Raw genomic sequence first — 22515 nt, 5'->3', positions numbered from 1 at the left:
TATAAAGTGGCTACAATCAGAAGCTAATGAACTCTCTCAGATAGTGGTTTTAGAGCGATGGCACACAAGGTTCGAGTTACATTGGAGAGTTGGATTTCTGAGTTGTTGAGTTACTAATTTAACATCCTCTAGAAAATGAATGTATGATTATGGTAGGGACTTTTTATGTAGGGATTTACTCCACTTAGTTTAAACGCATTCCACAGAATAATTTCCTATCAAGTGAAATTCAAGGTTTTCCGCAGTAATATTTCTTGTTCACTAGATGGTCTTCTTCAAACGAAACAAAAAATTTTCGATTTTAATGATTTTTTTATTGCCGATGACCATTTTTTAAGCTATTTTCCTTTATAGCTTCTCAAATATTGATTTTAAGATTTGTTGTGATATTTTTTGGAATCCTTGGATAAATATCTTTCATTTGAGCTATATATGAGCTTCTTATTTTCACTTTCATTTTCAAGCCCTAGCAAAAGTGATGACGTCACATGGGGACCAGCAAAATGGTCAAAATTTTTCTCACCACTCGTTTTTGTGATCTAATTGATCATTTAAAAAAATTAGTTTGCTTTTAACAACTCTGTGCACACGAAGGATGCTTTCAGAACATAGTGGCTCTCACTATATACATTGAGTTGAAACTTATCGTCCACAAAATTTTATTTTTCAGAAGCAACTATATGGGTAATATTAAGAAAGTTCGAGTTATGCGAGTTGTAACTTGGCTTTACATATCTCAATTTATATGATTTATTAAGCCAAACAACATAGTTCTCAGGGTTGATCCATACTTCTTTGGCCTAACCAAAGAAGCTCAAGTAAAAAAATAAAACTCAATAAAATGTTAAGTTTGAACAACTCGGAATAGCTCGGAATTAATCTCGAAAAGACTTATCATACTCAATGTGATGTTGGAAGTCCAAATAGATATAAATTGATTCAAACTAGAGTTGGTCAGAGCTGGTTTTTTTATTTCCCCCCATTTTTGAGTCCATGTAGGGGTCCATACTGGGGTCCATATTGGGGGTCCACGGTTTGTCTGTTCCCCTCTTTATCCCCTTTCCTTTTCACTGTTTTTTCTTCATTTTTAACTGAGGGTGGTTTCAGAGTCAGGTATTACCTTAATTCAATTCGATTTGCATAGAGAAACCATCCAAATTACGACCCTGACGCTGCTGTTTTCGGGTGCTCCAAAGGTCCCATAGTTAAGCAGTCTGTGATAAATAGAAAATTTAATTTTATCCGCTTTTCCAGGTATATACGCGTCAAAGGATAAGCAGACTTTAAGCGAAGCGTAGAAAATGCCTGGTGGAAATACCTCCAACGCCCTTCGAGTGGTTTCGAGTGCTGGTTTTCTCAAAAATAGAAATTTTAGCACCCAAAAACCATAGTTTGACACCCAAAATCAGGCTAGGTGGAAATAATTCATTTACCATTTGATGTGTGTGGAAAACGATCCTGCTCAAAATTTCTTGCTGTGTCGTGTGTCAACCAGATAACCATTATTACAAACCAACAAAAAACTTTTGTGGAAAGTGCAAAAGCTGGCAAAAGTGCTCCTCTTCTCCCATAAAAAAATGTACTCGCTTCTCTGGGCCTTCTTTTTAGATTTCGACTCAGCCTTTTAGCATTGCTATACAAATAATCACGTGCAGGTTATTTCAGAAATCTAACTCGCTGATATTTCCCACGGGCTTTCCCTAAAACAGGGGGTTTTTGTTTATTCTTTAAATCATGATTCGAAATCAGTGCAAGTCTTATGAGGAGCAATTTTTGGACCTACCTCCGGGTAGGTCCTTTAAATTAACTTATGTCCGTTCCTCTGTTGCCAGCTTTTCTCAGGATTGGCTCATTAGTTTTTGCTGATTTTTTGCACAAAGATGCAAAATGGCAATGGCCAAAATGTGATGGAGTCCGATTATCAAAAAAACAATTTTCCGGCCAAAAATGCCGGAAATATGCAGGAAAAACCAGTTCTTTAGCAGTTTCTCGAAATTTTATCATTAGTTTTTTCTATTTTTTTTTGCACAAAGATGTGTATTAGCAATGTCCAAAATAACTTAGAGACCAATTTCAATTTCTTTGTTTTTTCATTTGTAACCCTCATTTTCTTTTTCCCTACATACTCCCCTTCTCTCCTCCCCCATCAACAATCAATGAAGAAATTTAATATGCTATGCAGTTTCGCTAAATTTTCTGACTGATTGTTGTCATTTTTCTCCTTTTTTTCTATCTAACTTTCATCATCAGGTGGGTCCAATCAGCATCCAGCTTGTTATGCTTTATTTCTGAAAAATATTACCTCTCTTAAAAAATTCTTTCTCCCAGGTTCTCCTCTATTAAAATGTTCAAGGCTTTGCCTTTATGATTCTTATCTAAAAAATCAGTTCGTTAAAGTTTCATGACAATATTTTCAAAACTGATTTTTTGGAACAATACTAGGTAGACCCCAGAGCGTGACCTTACTGGGAGTTTTTAATGGCCAGGGAAGAATTTTGGTAAGGGTTACGTAGTCCCTTTTCCCCTGACAACTCTTACTTAGGACGGGGTGGTGGTTTAAGGGCTCGTTTTGTACGTGACCCATTTTATGATTGATCTTCTTTTGATACTTTCAGGTTTTCAGATCTTCAAAGTGAGAAAGTCAACTGTTCCAAGTAAAGAAAAGCTTTCTCACTTTAAGGGAATAAATTTTAGCAGGAATAAAGTTTCATGGCAATATTTTCAATTTGGGTGTCAAACGTAAAATTAAATCGCATGAAACACAAAAAATCTTCCTTTCGGAAATTTAGCTCCTAAAATTCTTATTTTGAGGCTTAATTAGCCTATTTTATTTTGGACCGAAAATGCCCTTCATCACAAAATCAAACACCACAAAAATGTCTTCCTTTAAGGTAGTCAACTAAGTAAGTAATTTTGTGACCACAGTCAGAGGAAACTCAAAGGCTCTTTTTTTGATAGCTATCTACCCAAAGTTAGGGGAGGGCGCCACTATTTCTCCCAGGATTGCTCCACTTACCCCTGATCCTTCTCTTTATGCTATGCATTGGGTAGAAAGGCTTTCCAGTACCATTTTTGCAAGCCAGGGATCAGACCCATGACATTGCAAATATTGTTGACTAAACTATGTTTAAATTTATTTATAGAAATAGAAAACATAGAAGAATGATGCTGTCAATTAGATTGTTGTTTATTTTCTCGATTGCAAAATGTATTACATCTGTAGTAATTGGAGTTGAATTCCAAAACGTTCTTGATGATATTGTTAAGAAATTCAATGAAGATCCAACTAACCCACGATATCAACAACCCTTTTGTTTAACAAGTTCAGAATACAGCAAGCCGATTCACATCTTTATTTGGTCACCTCAAGAACAGCATTGTGGTTTTGAACTTAGGTGCTTCCAGCACAATTCCAACTTTCAGCCTTATCAACTAACAACTAATGTTGTAAAACAAAACTGGTTGAATCCTCGTTTGCTATTCTGTGTCAGGAACAATATACTTTTGGTTCAACAGATTTATCAATGCAATGGAGATAAGAAATGTAAATTGTTTGCTGCATCAAAAGAATGTTTTGCATTGTTGGATGAAAAAATTTCAAAGACATTTCAAATGTCTCTTTACAATAGATCAGGCTATTCCTATGCACTGATTGAGCTTTTGTTTGAAATGATCAGCAAAGGAAACAACTTCCAACAAGTATCGCAAATTCTTGCAAACCTTAGAATGAGGCACTACCATAGTTTTCAAGAAGAAGAGGCCCTAAGTAGTGTACTTACAAGCTTTCCTAGTGCTGCAAAACTTGAAGTTCTATTATTGGAGTTTTTTTACAAATGGAAAGATGCATTTGAATTTCCTGTCAATGAAGTCAAAGGAAGTGTATTGATTTCTGCAGATCATACTTTTAGAGTTTCTAAAAAAATTGGGGCCTTTAGAACTTTGGATGGTAAATTCGTCAAGTCGGACATGAAACTCTTTATTGTTATGGATGAGTCAAGTGCCATAATTTCATGGAAATTAACGGATTCAACAGGTCACGGTGAATTGGAAAGTGTATTGGATCATCTTTCTCAGAAATGTGGTGATTTGGAATATATATGTACTGACAATTGTTGTCATGATTCCAGTCTATATCAAAAATATTTTCCCACCAAAAAGGTTAAATTGGACTTATTCCACGCCGTCAAAAGGGTTACTCAACATGTTCCAAACCGGAAAAAGTGTTTAAAAGCAAGACATTTTGTGAACGATTTTGGGTTAATATTCAGACAAAATAATGATATAGGTTCCATTAGAACAAAAGCAACTCCTGAGCCAAGCATCATCATTAGAAATTTGGAAACCTTTCTTACCCTGCACAAACCCTTTTTGTCAGAACTTCCATCTAAAAATCTCGAAGAAATAAACAAAGAAATTGAAAATTTAAAAAAACATATACTCAATGGTTGTCTCTCCGGGATTGGACCTGGTCATGGTACAGAGAACAATGAAAATTTACACAGACTACTCAATCGGAGTTTATTAAGAGGTTTGTCTGATTTTTTCATTTCTGTTTTAAGCTGTCAGTTCCGTTGAAATTCTAACACCCTTTTTCAAAGAAAACCTGAGATTGTCGCTAATTTTAGATTAGAGAACTTTAGCAGACGGGACGGGGCTTTTTAGTACCGCTGGAGTGACGTCATAATGCCGTCAAAGACAACGCCGGCCGTACTCGAAGATAAACAAGTTTAGCAAAACACCACGTAGGAGAGCACGGGAGAGTAATCGAAATGAAGTTGCAATGTCAGCAAAAAAACAAAAACAAAACATAGCAGCAGAAAATGTAAACAAAAAACTCCAGACTGACTGCTGTCAGACAAATCATAGAAATTAAAAATTGAAAATTATGTCTGTGTTTTTCACAGATCAATGCAATAAGTTAAACTTTGTATACTTCAAGTATAAAATTTTATGTACAATTCAAACAATAAATATATATTCTAAAAATAAACAATCCTCTATATATAACAATATATAACAATTTTATTAAAAACAAATCTATTATCATTCTTCATCTGTAAACATATTTTGTCTATAAAAAGTTCCTGTTGTTATGTTAAAAGCATCTGCGGTTCATTTGTTGTTGCTGAGCCTGTTGTGCTTGTTGCTGTTGAATCAAGGCCTGAAAATTTTGAGCCTCAAGTCTCTGAATTTCAATTTGTGCTTTTTTTCAATTCATTGTCTTTTTGCAAATATTGTAGAATTTGTAGAATAAATCATTGATGAAAACAAGCCAAAATACAAAAGAAGAAAAAGATTGAAAGAAAATGACATATACAGCACAAAATTGAGGCAATATATTTGAAAGATATATCAAGCCTTAATCTATACTAAAAGAAATGTTAAATGAACTAATTTTCAAATAATTCATGACAAATAAACACTCACGTTTTGTTTGCCATTTTCACTACGTCTAGCTGCTAGTTTTGAGGTCGACTGCGAATACAGGACGGAGAAGACGGGTTTTCCTCTTCTAGCTGAGCATGCGCAGAACATCTAACTGGACAAATTTATGACGCCACACCGCCTCCCCGCCATTTCCCCTCCTGTTGCTAAAGTTCTCTATATGATATCTTAAAGGAAGAAATTCTGACGAAATGATATGAGAAAACTTGGTGGGAATTAATTTGGTGGTTGTCAAAGAAAAATTTCTTCCTTTAAACGTTGCGTTAGCGTTAGCAAGTTATTTATCATTAGTTTTTGTTAGTTAGTGTGTTACCAGCTTTTCTCGAGATTGGCTCATTAGTTTTTTCTGATTTTTGGCACAAAGGTGCATGACCATAAACCCTCGAATGTGACGGAGCCCGATTTTCGAAAAAAAAAATTTTTGGGCAAATTTGGGCCAAAAAACGGCTTAAAATCGGGTTTTTTGGACTTTGTGAAAAATTGGATCATTAAATTTTTCTGATTTTAGCATGAAAGTAGGGTACAATCATAGGTAAAAGATGGCTTAAGCAGATTTTTGCAAAAAAAATTTTTTGACTCAAAAATCGCATTTTTATCTATAAGAACCGCTTTTAATAAGAATACATCAATGTTCTTAGCCATATTATTATTATTATTATTTTTATTAGTTTTTGAAAATGTCACGGTGGAGGGTAATGATATGAGTTTTCTGTAAACACTTATTATTTTTTTGGCTGAAAAACGAATCTTTATCTATAAGAATCACTATTTATGAACATAGATCAATGTTATTAGCCAAATTGTTTTTTTATTATTATCTTTTCTAACAGAAGAAAATGTCACGGTAGAGTGCGACGGTTTCAGTCTTCTGGAAACCTTATTTATTAAGCTGTGTATTTTTCGGATAGTGGTTTTTATAAAGAAAAGCGCTTAATAGCTTTTTTATTTCTTTTTCAAAAATCTTTTTCAATAGTGTTGGTAGTTTCTCTCAATAGATATGCTTTCATTTTCTTTATTTTTTTTGTATTTTGACCAGTTATGTCTTATGTGTTTCATTATTGTTTCAATGTTCACTGATTAGTTTGATAACTAGGTAGGTCCATAAAAGTATCGCTTGTTGCTGCTATTTTTGTTTTTGTTCATGAATATGTTTTAATACTGCCAAACAGTTTTCGAAAACTGTTTAACAAAAAAATATTTTCCCAAGCTGTAGAATCATGTTGGGGTCTCCTATTTTTGTAATAAAATATTCTATTCAACAACATTAATTATACCACATGATTTTACCCTAGTCAAATATTGAGATAATACAACGTACTAAGATATTTTTCTATTGAAAGGGGTGCTAAAAGAGAGGTACCCAAATTTTAGAAATGATACTACTTGAGCTAAAAGCAGCATTCACTCTACTTTGGATAATTGTTAACGACTTAAAAGTAGAATCTATTTATTTCAATTATGGAAAACAATGGAAATTGAGTGTTTGTAAAAAAGACATTATCTCGAAAGTAGAGTGAACACACTATGCTTTAGTGTTTAAAGTGTTTAATTTTCAAAAATTTTCCCTTTCTGAGTCAACCAAGGTGGCCTCTTAAGAAATGTTTTTGAACTTTTTCTTTTTGTTCGCTTATGTTATGGTATAATTTTGAACAAGATTATGTCATTTAAAACTCATTATTTCACCGCCATATGAAAAAAAAACAATTAAATTCAGAGAAAATCAGCCTTACTTTGCCCAGAAAACTCGTGGAAACTTGTTCATTAATTCCAGTCTGAACCTTGACAATTCTTCAGACTTGACAATTCTTCAACAACTCAAAATTTCTAAATCTTTACTCTCACTTCGCTCCCAATAATTCCACTACATAAATTAACATTGTCACACAAGATGGGAAATAGTCCCACTGCACAACTGCTTTATAGGAAAGTATAGAGAGGGGAATGTCTTGAAATCCTGTAATATTGTCTGATTGGGCTCTTCTCAAAACCTTTTTAGCTTCTCCAATATTCTTTCTTATTTTTGACCATTTACATAAGATTCGAATTGTATTAAAGGACTTTGATCCAACTGATAAATCAAAAGACGATCTAGATTGTCATTATGTCAAATAAAACCTTTTGAAAATTGATCAAAAGCTTAAAAAGGTCAGTTTTTCTCCAAAAATTCTGTTTTTTACCTCATTTCTGCACAGATTTTTTACTGCTAATTAGCCTGTTTGTCGATTGGAGGGCTGTCCGAACCCTGAGCTTGCATATGAGACATTTCATCCGTGATTTATGACCAGCTTCAAACCCAACTTAGCTATATTTTTTGACCTAATTTTCTACAAATACTCCCCATAACTAACCCTATTGAATACTGTTGCAAAGACTCTATGTATTTTACCCTTTTGATGACATTGGAGGGCTTTCTGTAGCAGACCCAGGCAATTTTTTAGGCCGAAATGTCATAGTTTAAGAAAAAATTTAAGCACCTCATATCACAAAGACTATGCATTTGTCCATAGATAGAGATTTTTTGGGGATCAGTGGCGTTGTGGCAGGGGGGCCAGGGGGGCCATGCCCCCCCCCCTGCGTAGCTTTTTTGAAGGGCAAGAAGAGCAAGGGGTGCTAAAAGAGATTTTTTTAAACGCCCCAATCTTAAAAATCATATTTATGTGCCTTAAATTGCGCCCAGGGCCAATTTTAATATAATAATAATTTTAAGATAATTTTTTTTTCGCGCGCTTCGCTCGCAATACAGTTAATTGGTAACTTCTTTGCAATCTAGCTAATTTATAAATTTTTATATAATATAGCATTATTAAATGAAAATTTAACTGCGCCCCAAGACCAATATGCTGACAACAATATTGAAATCATAAAATATCAATTTTTTTACTCGCTTCGCTCGCATAACACATTGTTTCTTTAAGTTTCTTTTCACTCTAGCAAGTGTCAAATTTGTCTATTTTTTTTTAGTGATTTAGGGTAACTTGGCAGTTGATTTAAAAAAATTTTCTAGTCGGCCCCAACCATGGTGGGGCCTGTTTCTCCATTTTCCATTCATCAAAGATAAATCTACTCTTCTTCACTAAATATTACCTTCTCATTATGCCTAGGCATGAATTTAGTAAAAGTTTAGAAAATGGTGGGTGGAGACACCACTTCGGAAAATTGGAGGGGGGTGCCATTTATAAGAAATTGACTTTGGCTCCTCCAGAAAAATTCCCACAACGCCACTGTTGGGGATGTAAAATAGGCCCACTGGAGAAAAAAATTCTGGTGTTGCCTTTAAAAAAACATACCATCTTGAAAATGGATGACATTTTTGGGTTGGGAATACCCTTTTGCCGAGCCATTTCTGGGCCGAGGGGGGTGATAATAATTTCAAAATTTCGATTTTAGTGAAATATTCCACCCATTAGACAAACTCATCAAGAAATCAAGCACTAAAAGTTTGTTGGGTAACCTCAATTTTGTTATGAAGTTGCACTTGCTCTAATTTTTCAACTTTTTGGCCTCTCTTCCAGGGGCCCTATCAAATTTTCAGGAAATTTTTGGTAACCCACTTTTGGTTTTTCTGATTCCCACTCCCAGCATAAAGTTCTAATGAATTGAAAAGAAACAGACCTTCTATTCACTTCCAAAGTTTCTTCCCCACAGAAATTAAAATTTTTTGGCACAAAATTTCGCTCAAACATTCAAAATTCAATGAGTCATATCTCAAAAACCGCTTGAGATATGACGCTTTTCAGGACAGTCTTTTCTTGCCAAAAGGGTCAAAATTTAAGCAAAATCTGAGACATCAAGGTATCGCACCTTGAGGGAATTTGAAGATTTATTTAAACAATGGCTCTTAATTATTTTAGCAAAGGAATACAAAACCATTTTCTTAGTAGCAAGACTGAAAAACTAACAATGACTCTTATTAAAAAATAAATTGTACACAAAATGGTAAAATATGAAGCTATCTAATTGTGATTAAAATTGTATGTTAAGGATCTTGATATCAATTTGATAGCTTCATATTTTACCATTTTTTGTACAATTTATATTTTTTAATAAGAGTCATTGTTATTTTTTCAAAGATTGGGCTTTTCCAGAAAAAATCTGTTCATGGGGGGTGGAGGATAGATTATTTTTTTCATGAATTACCCCTGGACACGGGTTATACCCCTGGACAAACATCAAATCAACCCCGTGGACACATAAATTTACCCCTGGACATTGGAATTTACCCCCTGGACATTGCAACTTTTTGGTATTTTTTCAATACCCCAGGACAATTCAGCCTCCACCCCCCATGAACGGATTTTTTTCTGGAAGAGCCCATTGCTGGAAAACTTGTACTTCTTGTGTATTTGTTTCTCTGATGACCTGAAAGATATTGATTACTTATTGTAATTTATTGTAAACTAGTTAAATGACAATATGGTTGAGAATTTCAAGAAATGCTGGAAGAGCATGAGTCTGGTAATGTCACCCAAATAGGTGAAAAAATTTGGAAAAAATAAAGTTTTGAATTTCACTTTTATTCCTGGATAATTCTTTTATTAATGACTTCAATTTTCAGAAAACATAAGTATCAGGGCTTAATCAAACTGGCTTGGTCCATAAATTTAACCTAGAGTAGTTATAATCAGACAAATTTGGCAAAAAACTCTTTGTAGTTTACACTTTATTTGAGATAAAATATGTATTATCTAATACTTGTCTTAGATTTCAGTTCATGGCTAATATATTAAGCTGCATTGAAAAGCAATTTTTACCCTCCAGTACAGTATGGCATATTTTTCAAATTCTGACACTTTTTTCAAAATAAAATCTAAAATACTAAAAAATATTCCCATAAAGTTTGACTTCATGAAAAGAAAACTGGCTATGGTCAGGTAATTTCATTTTCTAGATTCTAGACTCATCACAAGGCTACCAAAAAACCAAAAGTTTGCTATTGTGGTATATCTCCCTGGTTGGATACACGTAGTTCTATGGTGCTTTTTGAAAATGTGTTCGAAATATGCAAAGATAAGAAAACTAGAAAATAGATCAGTTCATAAAGTTTGACTTATAGAGCTTCCTTCTTAGAGATCAAGCTTACCTTAAGATAAAGAAAGAAGAAATCTTTTCCTCCCAATTTAATATCTTCTTAATATTATTCCTTAATTTACATCCATTGCCATAATCATATCTTACATTCTTACATCTCTTCTAATTTACAGTTCTATGTCCATCCTAAGATGGGTAAAACTACACTACTATTTTACAATTACAAAAACCTCAGTTTAAATACATTTTAGCTTATTTATAAGTTCTGTTAATTAATATTACAATAAGTGTAGATAATAGTTATTGTTCGTGCTAGGTGTGTGTTTGGATCGGGTTGGTTTGTAACAACAATGGGATTTCACAGCTTGAATCTGATTGGTTGATATTCTCAAAATAGGGTGCGGTTGTGATAGAATTTTGGCTCTCAGGAGTTCGCAGGTGATCTCGTTGAGTGGGTGACGAAATGTTATTTCTTCATATTAATGATGATGAGTTTGTTTTAGAATTAAAACAATCTGTTGTTGTCCCTCCTTCTTTAAGGTACTTTGCAATAGAAATGTGATCAGTTTGTTTTCTTGATCAATGATGATTAGGTATTGATTAGTGATAGTTAGATAAGGTACTTTTCAATAGAAATTAGGTAATCATCTTTTTCAGTATCAGCTTAAGAATTCAAGCATTCTTTAAGTCAAATCAGTCCTTTTACACGACACTATATTTCAGTTAGCCAATAAAAATTAGAAAATGAAACCTTGTTGGTTGCGGACATAACTTTTTGTTAAATTTGATTTAAAATCAGCAATAAACATTAAATTGAGTTATTATTTGGCTTCTAATACTTTGCTGTACTTGAACCAAAACTTAATCATTGAAATTTGTTGTCTTGAAAGGTCTTTGTAACTATGATTTCCTGAAAATTGAAGATTTATTTGTAAAAGAGAATCCAATCATACATAATTTTTTGTTAAAATCTAATCTTAAAAGAAATCTTTCCAATAATGTCATACAATTCATTAACCTATTTGCTTTAAAAATCATCTGTTTTTTTGAAGTGCTTCTTTTTATTCAATAATTCATAATTATTTAATAAATAATGTTTTAATATCGCAATTTCTGGCTTCATAAAATATATTTTGCTCTTGTTCAATACAAAGTACAATACAAATGTCTTCATATCATGAAAGCAGTTACATTCAATAAACCAGAATTTTGTCAAAGTTTAACTACTAACTACATGAAATGTTAGTCATAATCAAGATTCTATTCGAATTTCTTGCGAATTACGCAATTTACTCAAAATCTGGTCCAAGATATGGTCATAACTTTTTTTAGCTTTATTTCTGACCCCTACTACTAATGTTTTTTGGAATCAGCATAAAATTTCTGATAATTTGATATGCCACATGACTATGTTTTGAGAAAGTTGGTGTTAGGCTATTATTGGTCCGAGGGTGCGCTGGGTACCCTGCAGAAATGGCGCCCGGGGGGACCCTGAAAAGGGTCCCCGGTCAAAATTTTTGATTTTTTTGTTCTTTTTATATAATTTGGCAGCTTTTGTACATATGCCACTAATTGTTTTTTTCTAAGTCCCCTCCCTAGTTAAATGTATAATAATGCTGTGTTGCGGACATAACTTTTTCTTCTTAGGGTAGAACCATAGAACATTATACATCATTAATTAAAGATTTTGGAGTGTCTTTTTCTATTGCCAAAATTTAAGGAATATTATAGAGACTAAATCAATATAAAACCAAAAGATTTGGTTTGGTTTGATTTCAGTTCTATTACATGTTTTTCTTTGAAAAGAATAAAAGAAGACTTATCAATGATATTAGAACTTTCTCATATTTCTAATAGAAGAGCGACCCTCTAGAGGACACAAAAAATAAAAAAAACAAGGAAATGCATGGCTTTTACAAATGTAACTCTTTAGTATTGTCAAAGTGTTAGCATAACTGCTTAAGGGGGTCAAAAATCTGATAAAATACTTCAATAGTTATGTCCGCAACATACAATTTGCTACAGAATATGACTCTCTTTTGAACTATTGGAGCAATTCTAACCAGTCTGTAAGTGAATGTGTAGTAGATTGTGTTGTGTGAACACTACACAATGAATTTAATATGCAAATTAATGCATGATTTATCCTTTATTCAAGCTCGCAGGCTCAGAACCATCATTTTCAAAGAAACAAAAAGGTTATTTGTCTGTTAAAATTTTAATTTTGGAACTCAACTTGGCATCAGAGTATTTGTTTTCTATTTCTAATAGCCTAAGCATTACTTCCATATAATAAAACATCATGCCAGCTTGCAAATACACTTCATCAGCAACATTTTAGATGAAATAGTTATGTCCGCAACATGAAATACATATGATATGAGGTGAAAAAACTGAAATCTTGCCAATGGAAAATTATTAGACTTTTTTCTGGTTTTAACCAACTTATAATGACCTCAAATGCAATAATTTGTCAAAGAAACCTAAAAATGGTGTTTGGGGGCTGAGAAAACTTCATGATTTGTTGCGGACATAACTTTTTGTTGCGGACATAACTAATTTTTGGAGAAACTATTTTGTTTCACCGTCTCCCAACAAATAGCCTTTGGGACTTCAAATTTGTATAAAATGACCCCAAATATGACCCTTGATATAGAAAAATGATTCAGTTGAGTAAGAATAACTCGTTTGAAAATTTAAAGGATAAAATAATGTGCGGACATAACTCAAAATTGTGAACGGAAATCGTACCCTGTTCACTTCAAAATGGAATCTTCTTCAATGAAGGACAACTGGTATTTTAGTGTTACTTGGTTTGGTTCTCTAATGGATGGGAAGGGTTAAAAATCAAATAACTATAGATATTAACACTTCCACTTCTCTAGCAAATCAATTGTGTGCGGACATAACTTTGTGAACGGAAAAAGTTATGTCCGCAACTTTTTGCATTTATTCTGGGAAAAAACTTCATTTTGAAAAATCTTTTTGTAGATTTTGTTTTTCATATCCCTTGGCTGTAATAAAAAGAAAAATTAAGTATGATCAGACATGATTGGCCTAGATTATTAAATAATGAACTTAGACAATTTGCTAAAAACCTCATTTTCCGTTCACATTCTGATGTAAAAAGCTGTCCTGAAAAAATTGTGTACTTTGTAAAGTGAAAAAAGTGACTGTTTAAGCTTGCCAGTATCAGGACTGATAAAAAACATCAGCTGGTATCATTATTGCATACACCTAGATTTTTCACTGGAGCCTTAAAGTTGAAAAGTTAACAAAACTGAAAATGGGTGACATTAGCAGACTTATGCTCATAACACAATTTACAGACTTACAAGTATTACAGGTTATATTGTTTGTTAATTCGGCAGATTAAATGAATAGTCTTTCAATGAAGGGTGTTTTAAGAGCAAATGTTAGGTGAAATATTTAGTTGCATTTTTCCACATTTTTAAGGCTGAAATCAGACTGAGATATTATCATATGGATTGTTGTTTTTATAACTGTTCTAGTAAATAAATCTAGATCTTTTTAGAAAAAAACTCAGTGACCAGTTTTTCCTATTTTAATTTGACTTTTTTCATTAGGTAGGTCCATTCAGTATAATCGCTAAATTTAAAATCAATAAAATAATTTCATTTTCTGTCTTGTTTAATTGGATGATGATGATGGAACAATGATTTGAAACTGAAAAACTAGGGAAGACACATCTTTTTTCTCTCGTTTTAGGTGTCAGCTTTGTCAGTCATGAACTGTTGTTGGCAATTCTTACCATACTCTTTTTCTATCACAACCAGAACATTAGGGGGAAAAAACATACCTGTAACAGTCGCATCATACCAATTTTCTCACCTTCATGGGACGAGAAAAGAGAAATTCCAAATATCCCTGATCCATATACTGCTGATCAACAGACGACAATTGATAGTAAAACAAAAGAAATGGTGGTTGAAGTTTTAATAGGTGTAAGGAAGACGAGAGATATTGTTAGCACAATAAAAGAAATGTGTCTCCACAGAGCATTTGTGGAACAAGATGTTTTGAGAAAACCCTCCCCAAGAGATTGTCTTGATGATGATGAAGTCGCTCACAAAACGATTTTGGAATACAATCTAAATGCATTTGGACTTGTTGTTTTTGAAACAGCAAGGGATGGTGATTGCTGTTTTCGTAGTATTTTACATCAGCTACATAACGTTTTTCAGTTAGACGACAACAAGGAGCTCGAAAACTATCTCACTGGTCTAAGCTTGGGTCAATCGATTGAAGATGACATCTCCACGTTGAGGTTAGTAAGTTTTTCGAATCTTATAAATATACTGCTTGATTATCACACAACTCTTTTTCTGACGCATATCGTCTCTTCTGCAATTCTCTTTTAAACAGACTGGACCCAACCATAGTGGGTCATCCCACTAAATTCATTTTTACATATTAAAAATAAAGATTACTTTACACTCTACTTTCAATTTCTGTCCTAATTTTCCTTTGTTGAGAAATAAGTCTTATTTTGGTGAATTTCATTCTACGAGATTGAGTCTCGTGATATTTAATAGCAGCTATTTTTTTTACTCGCTTCACTCTTACGCTTTAGCTATAGTTTTCTACATAGAATATATACTAGGTCACAGTGTGGATCTAAACCACACTGAAACGACCGCCTTCCATCACGCATCACGCTCGCGAAAGAGCGCGCGCACATTATTAACGCCTACATGTCACCTCCAGTACATTTTAGATTATTCATTGAAAACAGATTACAATATAGTCATTTTTCATGTCTCGATTATTCAATTCCGAATAAAAGACATTCAGGAAAAAAAAGAGAAACACCTGGGTAATCTAGTTAAAAAAACCGAAAGTAAATGGTAGACAAAGTAATGAGCCAAGGCAAAACGAGATTAGCGTACCACTATGAAAGAAACCGCCTCCGGCGGTCGATAAAATTTCTCTTATAAATCAATTTCAATATCGGAAAAAATATTGGCTGCAGTGAGTAAAGTATTTTTAATGCTTTCCTAATTTTAAGGAGTTTGATTTTCAAAGAAAGAGATTGTAAGGCTGAAAATTTTGTGATATTTGGGGGGGGGTTCTTCAAAATTAAAAAAGACCTATACCACATGATAAAGTTCTTCAAATTGAACAAAAAAACGTGTTACATGAAAGTCTCAATTTTCCTAGATTAAAAGTTATAGCATTTTAAGTGGTCAATAATTTCTGTAAAAGTTTGCATAAATTATGCAGATTGGGAGGGAAATCCCTCAAATTTTGTTATTTTCGGCCATAAAACATCAAGTCTAAAAATTTAAAAAAATTTATTTCGTGGTACCACATCTTTCCATTTTTTGGCTATACCACAGTGGCAGTAAACAACACGCATAATGTTTAAAATTTTACTATCGACCCCCCCCCCTGATTCAGATGATCCCACTTCTGAGGGTTCTGGTTTTCCTGAATTGGTTGGTTTCATATCGGTATATTAGTAGTAAGGGAGTTTCAATTTGACGTACTTTGCAATAGTTTCTTTACTTTAATTGCTTAGTTCTTGATTTACTTTCACTTACCAAGATTTCCGATCGTATTATTGTTGCCGAATTTAACAGTAATCCAAAAATGACATTGATTTCCTGTTACAGCCCCACAAATGTTTCCGACGAGGTCGTCGATAATTTCTATTCTTCTCTTTCTTGAGCTGTTTTCAATACACCAGCGCACAACTTTCTTATAGTTTGTGGAGACTTTAATGCCCAGGCATACATTTTCTTTTCACAAGAAACGGGAGCAAACTCTTTGATTTTACGCAGCAATTTCAATTATTTGCCACAAACACATTTTTCACAAAAAAAGCTTCAAAACTTTGGTCTTTTCAACATCCTTCTGGAAGCAAATCCCAAATTGATTATATTCTTGTTCGAACTAAATGGAGGAACAGTGTTCGGAATGCCCAGTCCTATTCTTCTTTTTCCCCTGTAGGCTCAGATCACAGAGTAGTCTCTTGTCACGTCTCTCTCAGCCTCAGATCTTCTAAAAAACCAAGACCTGACCCAATGAAAACCATAAACTGGCAGTAGCTTTATACCAACACTGATCTTCGTCACACATGCATTGTGGAGGTTAAAAATAGATTTGATATGCTCTCTAAGCCAGATGATGATCCACTATCACACGTTAGCACACAGTGGGAACCACGCTTTAGAAAATAACATGATTTATTAACATGATTTCTTATCATTCTTGAAAGTTTGGTTGAGATTTTTTCAGCCCTTTGGATCTAAGTCACAGACTGGATTGTTATCTCACTGGGTGCCGCACCCTTTAATTAAACAATTCCAAAGATTATGAGTTTTTTTTGTGAAGTTTTCTAAACTTTTTTATTCTCAAACATGGCAAAACAACTTGGTCTTCCTCTTTCAATGCATACCAATGAGATTATTCTTTGAAAATTGATATGCACTTTGAATGAAACTAAAAGCTTCTTCAGTCCCAAGATATTTATCTCGATCATTAAACTTGAATTAAACTCTATATCATATATTTCATTCTAGATTGCTCTTTGTTGAAAACCTTAAAAATGATGTCAATTACAGAAATTTCCTCGTCAATACAGAATACGATGATGTCGATGATTACAAGAATAGAGGAGTATTCTCTTCTAATACTGGTGATTTTGTCGTTAAAGTTCTGAGCGATGTTTTGAGAATACCAATAATGATTATCCAATCGAATGATAGGCTGTCTGTTGAAACCTTCATTCCCTCAGTCCTTCTTTACCAGAAGCCTTTGGTTATTGCCCTAAACATATGGGAACAGCATTACAGTAGCACTGAACCGTTGCAAGATAAAAAAGACCCAAGGGATGAGGAAAGTGAAGAAAAAGAAGATGAACAAAAAAATGAAGATGAACCAGGTATTAATCTTTATAAAACAATACCTTAAGGGAACTAATTTTTGGGGGAACTAACTTTTGCGGATTTAGGCCCAAACCGTAAAATTAAGTTCCGCAAAATTTTTCAGATGCGAAAAACAAAGTTTGAATAATTCACAGTACGGCTCTAATTTTCTTTCAAGTGAGAAATCCGCAAAATTAAGTTCCCGCAAATATTAAATATTAGATCTTTAACTGCGAACCGCAAAAATTAGTTCCCGCAAAAAAATAGGTCCCTTAAGGTAACTGTTTTTAGGTCGATACGATGACTGCGGCAGTACAGACCGAGCTGAAATTTGCTCGATATTTTTTCACAGGGAAAATTTTATTTCTTATACTGCTAATAGTAATGTGTGGCTGATACATGTAACCGAAAACAAAATCAAGTCTTTTCTTCGGGTAAAATCTATATGGGGAAAATTGAAAAGCTCATGAGTTTAATATTCTAAGAACTAATGATTTTCAAAGTATACTTCCTATCCTCAAAATTTGAGTATTTATATACCGAAAGTGGTTCATATCAGAAGACTTGAGTCAGGAAAACCATCCAGATTCCTGTCCTTTAAGCATTTCAAAAGCTTTTGGAAACAGAGTCTTTGAGATATAAAAAAGCCCATAGTTTGCAGAGGGGTATGAACCCCCCTAGGTTTATTTCATCCCCCCCTATATACCCATCCCCCCCTTTTGTAATGAAATCTTATCCCCCCTTTTTTTTACAGAAAATCCGTTTCGAAGGAAACTCGCTTTCCCACCTACCAGCAAAATTATCAACAAGAAAGAGTATGAAGTATTATAGTCACGAGCCAACAATGACAGAATATAACTAGCGTTTTTCATTAATCTTGATCATTTCCAAACCCCCCCTTTTTTATTTGATCCCCCCCTACATTCCCATCCCCCCTAGTTTTTTCGGCAGATCTCGGTACCCCCCCTACAAAGGCCCTCCAGAAAGTTGGCATCCCCCCCTATTAAAAAGGGGGGGTGCAAACTATGAAGCCATGGCTAGAACGAGATCAAAATTAGGCAGAATGACTATAAAGTCCTGGTAGTAGAATTGCAAGAATGTTTCTGCGGAATTTCGGAAATCGTCAAAGAAATTTTCGGTAGTTCGGAAATCACAATTTTGTATAAATAGGAATAGTCCTAATGAATCAACTTGGCTTAGCAAGCTAACCCTGAAACTGATCATGAAATAAAACCAAAAATACCAAATGATGTTTAAAGAGGTATAAAGCCAAATTACTAAGTGCCTTTGGTTCAAAATATAAAGCAACTCTCGGACTGAAATCCTGAAAATCCTACTTTAAAGGTGTCAATTATAATGAATAGAGCAGTTGTCGTTTCAATAAACTTTGTTCCACGGTTATTATAGGTAATGCTGCCAAAAATAAAAAAATGACAATATTTTAAGCAGTTTTTGAGAAATATTTCAATAATTATTTCCGAAAATATGTTCTACCAATTCCTGGTTTACGTCTTGTTTAACTATAGCGTCATTGATAGCAGGTTGGAAGAAAGATATGCAATTTAACCCTTTTAGTCCCAGAGATAAGTACATCAGAACATTTTGCACGACAGCAGGGACAGCGTCCAAAACCTTTATATTGTTCAAAATTTTGTCTACTTTCCAATGGTAGCTGAACGAACTCCTAAAACGTCTTGGTTCCGGAGATATGACCGGTCCAAGCTGGCACTCCGAAAGCACCGCCTGTGAATTGTACTTGCCTAATTTGGAAAGTATAGCAGCTATTTTTATAAAAGTTGGATTTAATTAGTAATAGTTTCGACTGTAACTATTTAGCACATTTGGTACTATCCTTTTTACCAATTGAAAATGAATTGATAATAATAATAAAAAATAAAAATGTATCACCATCAAGTTTGTAAGCTTGGGGTTTGTGACCTTGCTGTTACTAATGTTATGATTTATATCTCTGTGAAAAATTAGGAAATTTTCCTTTCGTGGCATAAGCAAGCGTTTTAGAAAAAAAAATTTACTATATTGTAAGAATTATATCACTACTTTTGGTATTTATTTGAGGCTACTTAAAAAGTATTATTAGGCCAAATCTTGCTACAATTGAAAAAACTTACCATGAAAAGGATAACCTTTATGAAATCACTATTTTTTTTTTTTTTTGTGAAACAACCCTAAAATACTACTATTTACACCGTTCGGGCTATTTTGAAATTTTTTTCGATTATAACCTCAGGCTACTATCACCAATCAATGTTATTACTAGTACTTATAATATTGGTTTTTGTATTTAAAACATTACATTTATCAAAAGAAATGTTCCTCGTTTTGCTCTAATTAGCCTAAATCTAGTCCTTTTTTACCCTTAAGGTTTTTTTGGGTTTCATTTATTTTCCAAACCCCAATGCAATGAGTTGATTTCAATCTCTTGGAACAATTACATAGGTCATAGGATCCTTTTATTAAATAAAAATTAATCAATATTATCTTATCTCTTGTTTTACACAATGATGTAGTCGGGGATGTGATTCTTATGATCATTTGAAAATTATCTTTTTTAGCAATTTGTCATTGCATGAACGGTTGTTTTCGTAAAGATGGTGTCAAAAGTTGCCCTTGCATTAAAGCCAACCGTAACTGCTCGGCAAAATGTCGATGTAGGAAGTGCTCTAACAACAAAGCAGTCAAACAACGGCTTAAAGGATGTAGATGTCAGACCTCTTGTCGGGACACTGATGGTCGAAATACGAAATGTCCTTGTTTCAAGAATCGTCTTGGCTGTGATATGTGCAATTGCAAAAGTTGTGAAAACCCGTATGGGAAAAACGAAAATAGAAAGAAAAATTCCGGTAAAGTAGGAGGAAAAAGAAAAAGGCAGCCTTACACAGCCTATAAGAAGAAAAGAAGTGAAATTTTTCTTGCTTCTAAGTCGATGAAACTACCAGAAGGGTGCTGGTCTCTAGACGAGACGGCATGTATTTATACATGCACAGAAATGGTATTGGCTGAATTAAATCAAATCTGTATGAAGTCAATCTTTAAAATATACGACTATATTTATAGAAATCGTGCATCGTATCCTGAAGTGAAACTAAGAGAAAAAAACGTGAAGCAAATTAAGGCTAAATTGCAATATATGGGCTTCAATATTTAACATGAAACTAAAGAACATTACTATTTATAAATCTATTGTAAGAAACTACTTGGATATATGAGGTTTAGCCAGGTTGATTTTTGTGGTTTAAGGTCGAAATGATGTCTTTACTTTGTTAGAGGATTCGACATTTTTTTACTAGTTTTTTATCATTCTTTTTTTAATTAATCAGGGCGGGGAGGGGTGTTTTCCACCAGGTATGAATAACTTTAGATCCAGAAGTTCTATATTAATGAAACTTCACAGAAATCTTCTTTACTATGAAAGGAACCCACGATAAAAATCTTCATAACGGCATCACAAACTTTTTGCCTACCACCGACCAGCTAGAATATGCGTTTTACTAAAAACACAAACAAATCTGAACAAAATGAAGATTTCTAAATTTGTTTTGATTTTCTGAAGGTATGAAGCTTTTTTTTAGCATAGCTTTTCTTGTGTTATATTTTATGTCAGAAAGTTTTGCGATTTTTGTACGCTGAAATTTGTCAAATGAAATGGTCACGAACAGTGCAGGACTTTCATAGCATTTCCCCCAATCAAGGGACAGTTGTTGAATTGATTTTTGGCACAGATATACAATTTCTCAATTTTTTAGATGTCTGTGTTGTTTACTGTGAAAATCTTATACGCAGTGGGGTTGGTACAAAACTTTTGGAGGACCATTAAAAAAGTTGTCCTGAGTCAATTTAATAATCCTTAGGTCAATCGTCGCTAAATTTTTTCTAGTTTACGACAGTATAAGACTCGGAGTGTCCTTCTTGTTAGTAAGTGCCCGATATAAATTTAAAACAAACTTTTCAATCGAGGGACGCTAAACCTCAACCGTCCTTCAATTGAGAGACGCGTTGTTTTTTAGGGGAAATCACTCAAAGGAAGGACGTGCGTATGAAAGTTCCTCATTGACGAAAAATTATTTTCAACTACTTTGATGTCAGAAATTTTCGCGTCTAGAAAATTTTGCGACTCGGGCTATTCGCGAAATTTCGCGTGTTCTCAAGGAATTTAATTTCGCGAATCAGCAAGATTTATTTATTTCACTGGAATTGATTATTGCGAAAATGGATTTTCCAGACAAAAACACTAGTAAAGTAGGTTTAATAGACTGTTTTTATGTTCTAAAAGCAAAAAAGATCAAGATAATCTGAAAACTGTATTTTTTGGAATTAATTTTCGCGAATCAGCTAAAACAATTTTTTTCGCGGAATTTTAATTTCTCGAATTCAGGGGCCATTCGCGAAAATCGCGAAATTTTCTGGACGCGAAAATTTCTGACATCAAAGTATTCCTCCGCAAATCAACTCCAAAAAAATTAGATTAAAAAGTTTTACAATTTTTCATCAATTTTATCAGTTTTGACTCATTCTTGCGAAAATTTATTCCATTGATTAAAACCACCAATTTTCGAACGGCCCGACTAGTAAAAATTTCTGACATTTAGGTTAAAAATTTATGATCATTTTTATTTTTTGTCGATCTTGTGTTAACCGAGCTGTATATTTTTATTATTGTTTGTCCATTTGATTTGCTCGTCTTGTTTTCATCGAAAGGAAGTGGAGGGGTCCCATTATAAAAGGAATAAATAATAAGGTATAAAAACCTCCCCTTGCAGTGCAGCTCTACGACAACCCTACCCTTACAGTGCATTTTTTTGATCTTGAAAACATACCCGTGTTTAAGGGCCGCACGTACTGTAGGTCATTTACTTTGAGTGCCCTTTCCCCCTGGTGCTAGCAAACATTTGGGTTTCCCGTTTAAGTGGGACGGTTGCCTTTAAAACATACCTTCTTCTTTTCCAAAAGTTGTCCTTGTTATACAAAGTTATGTTTATTAGGTATTAGGCTAGAAGCTCAGTAGAACAGATGGTAGGAATGTTTGTTGCTGTGAAATATTGATATCTTCAATTCTTGGAAGAGTGATGCTATGTAAATAATGTTTTTGGATTATGTAATATCTCCAATGTTTTCTTTATTTCACAAATCTGAT

General features: G+C 33.7%; 1 protein-coding gene across 1 annotated transcript; it reads left to right on the top strand.

Annotated features, from left to right (window-relative positions):
• The first annotated feature begins 3054 nt into the window (after positions 1 to 3054).
• On the top strand, positions 3055 to 22480 carry LOC136800513 (uncharacterized). The gene is made up of 4 exons (XM_067057173.1): positions 3055 to 4528; positions 14203 to 14761; positions 17019 to 17380; positions 19937 to 22480. The coding sequence occupies exons 1-4, from the start codon at positions 3124 to 3126 to the stop codon at positions 20527 to 20529; spliced, it is 2919 nt and encodes a 972-aa protein (XP_066913274.1). The 5' UTR covers positions 3055 to 3123; the 3' UTR covers positions 20530 to 22480.
• Positions 22481 to 22515: the final 35 nt, after the last annotated feature.

The sequence above is a fragment of the Clytia hemisphaerica genome, unplaced genomic scaffold (assembly GCF_902728285.1).
Source record: "Clytia hemisphaerica strain Z4C2 unplaced genomic scaffold, Clytia hemisphaerica genome assembly, whole genome shotgun sequence".
NCBI lineage: Eukaryota > Metazoa > Cnidaria > Hydrozoa > Leptothecata > Clytiidae > Clytia > Clytia hemisphaerica.
The sequence above is the reverse complement of the archived record's forward strand: the minus strand, read 5'-3'. Positions and strand labels throughout refer to the sequence as shown.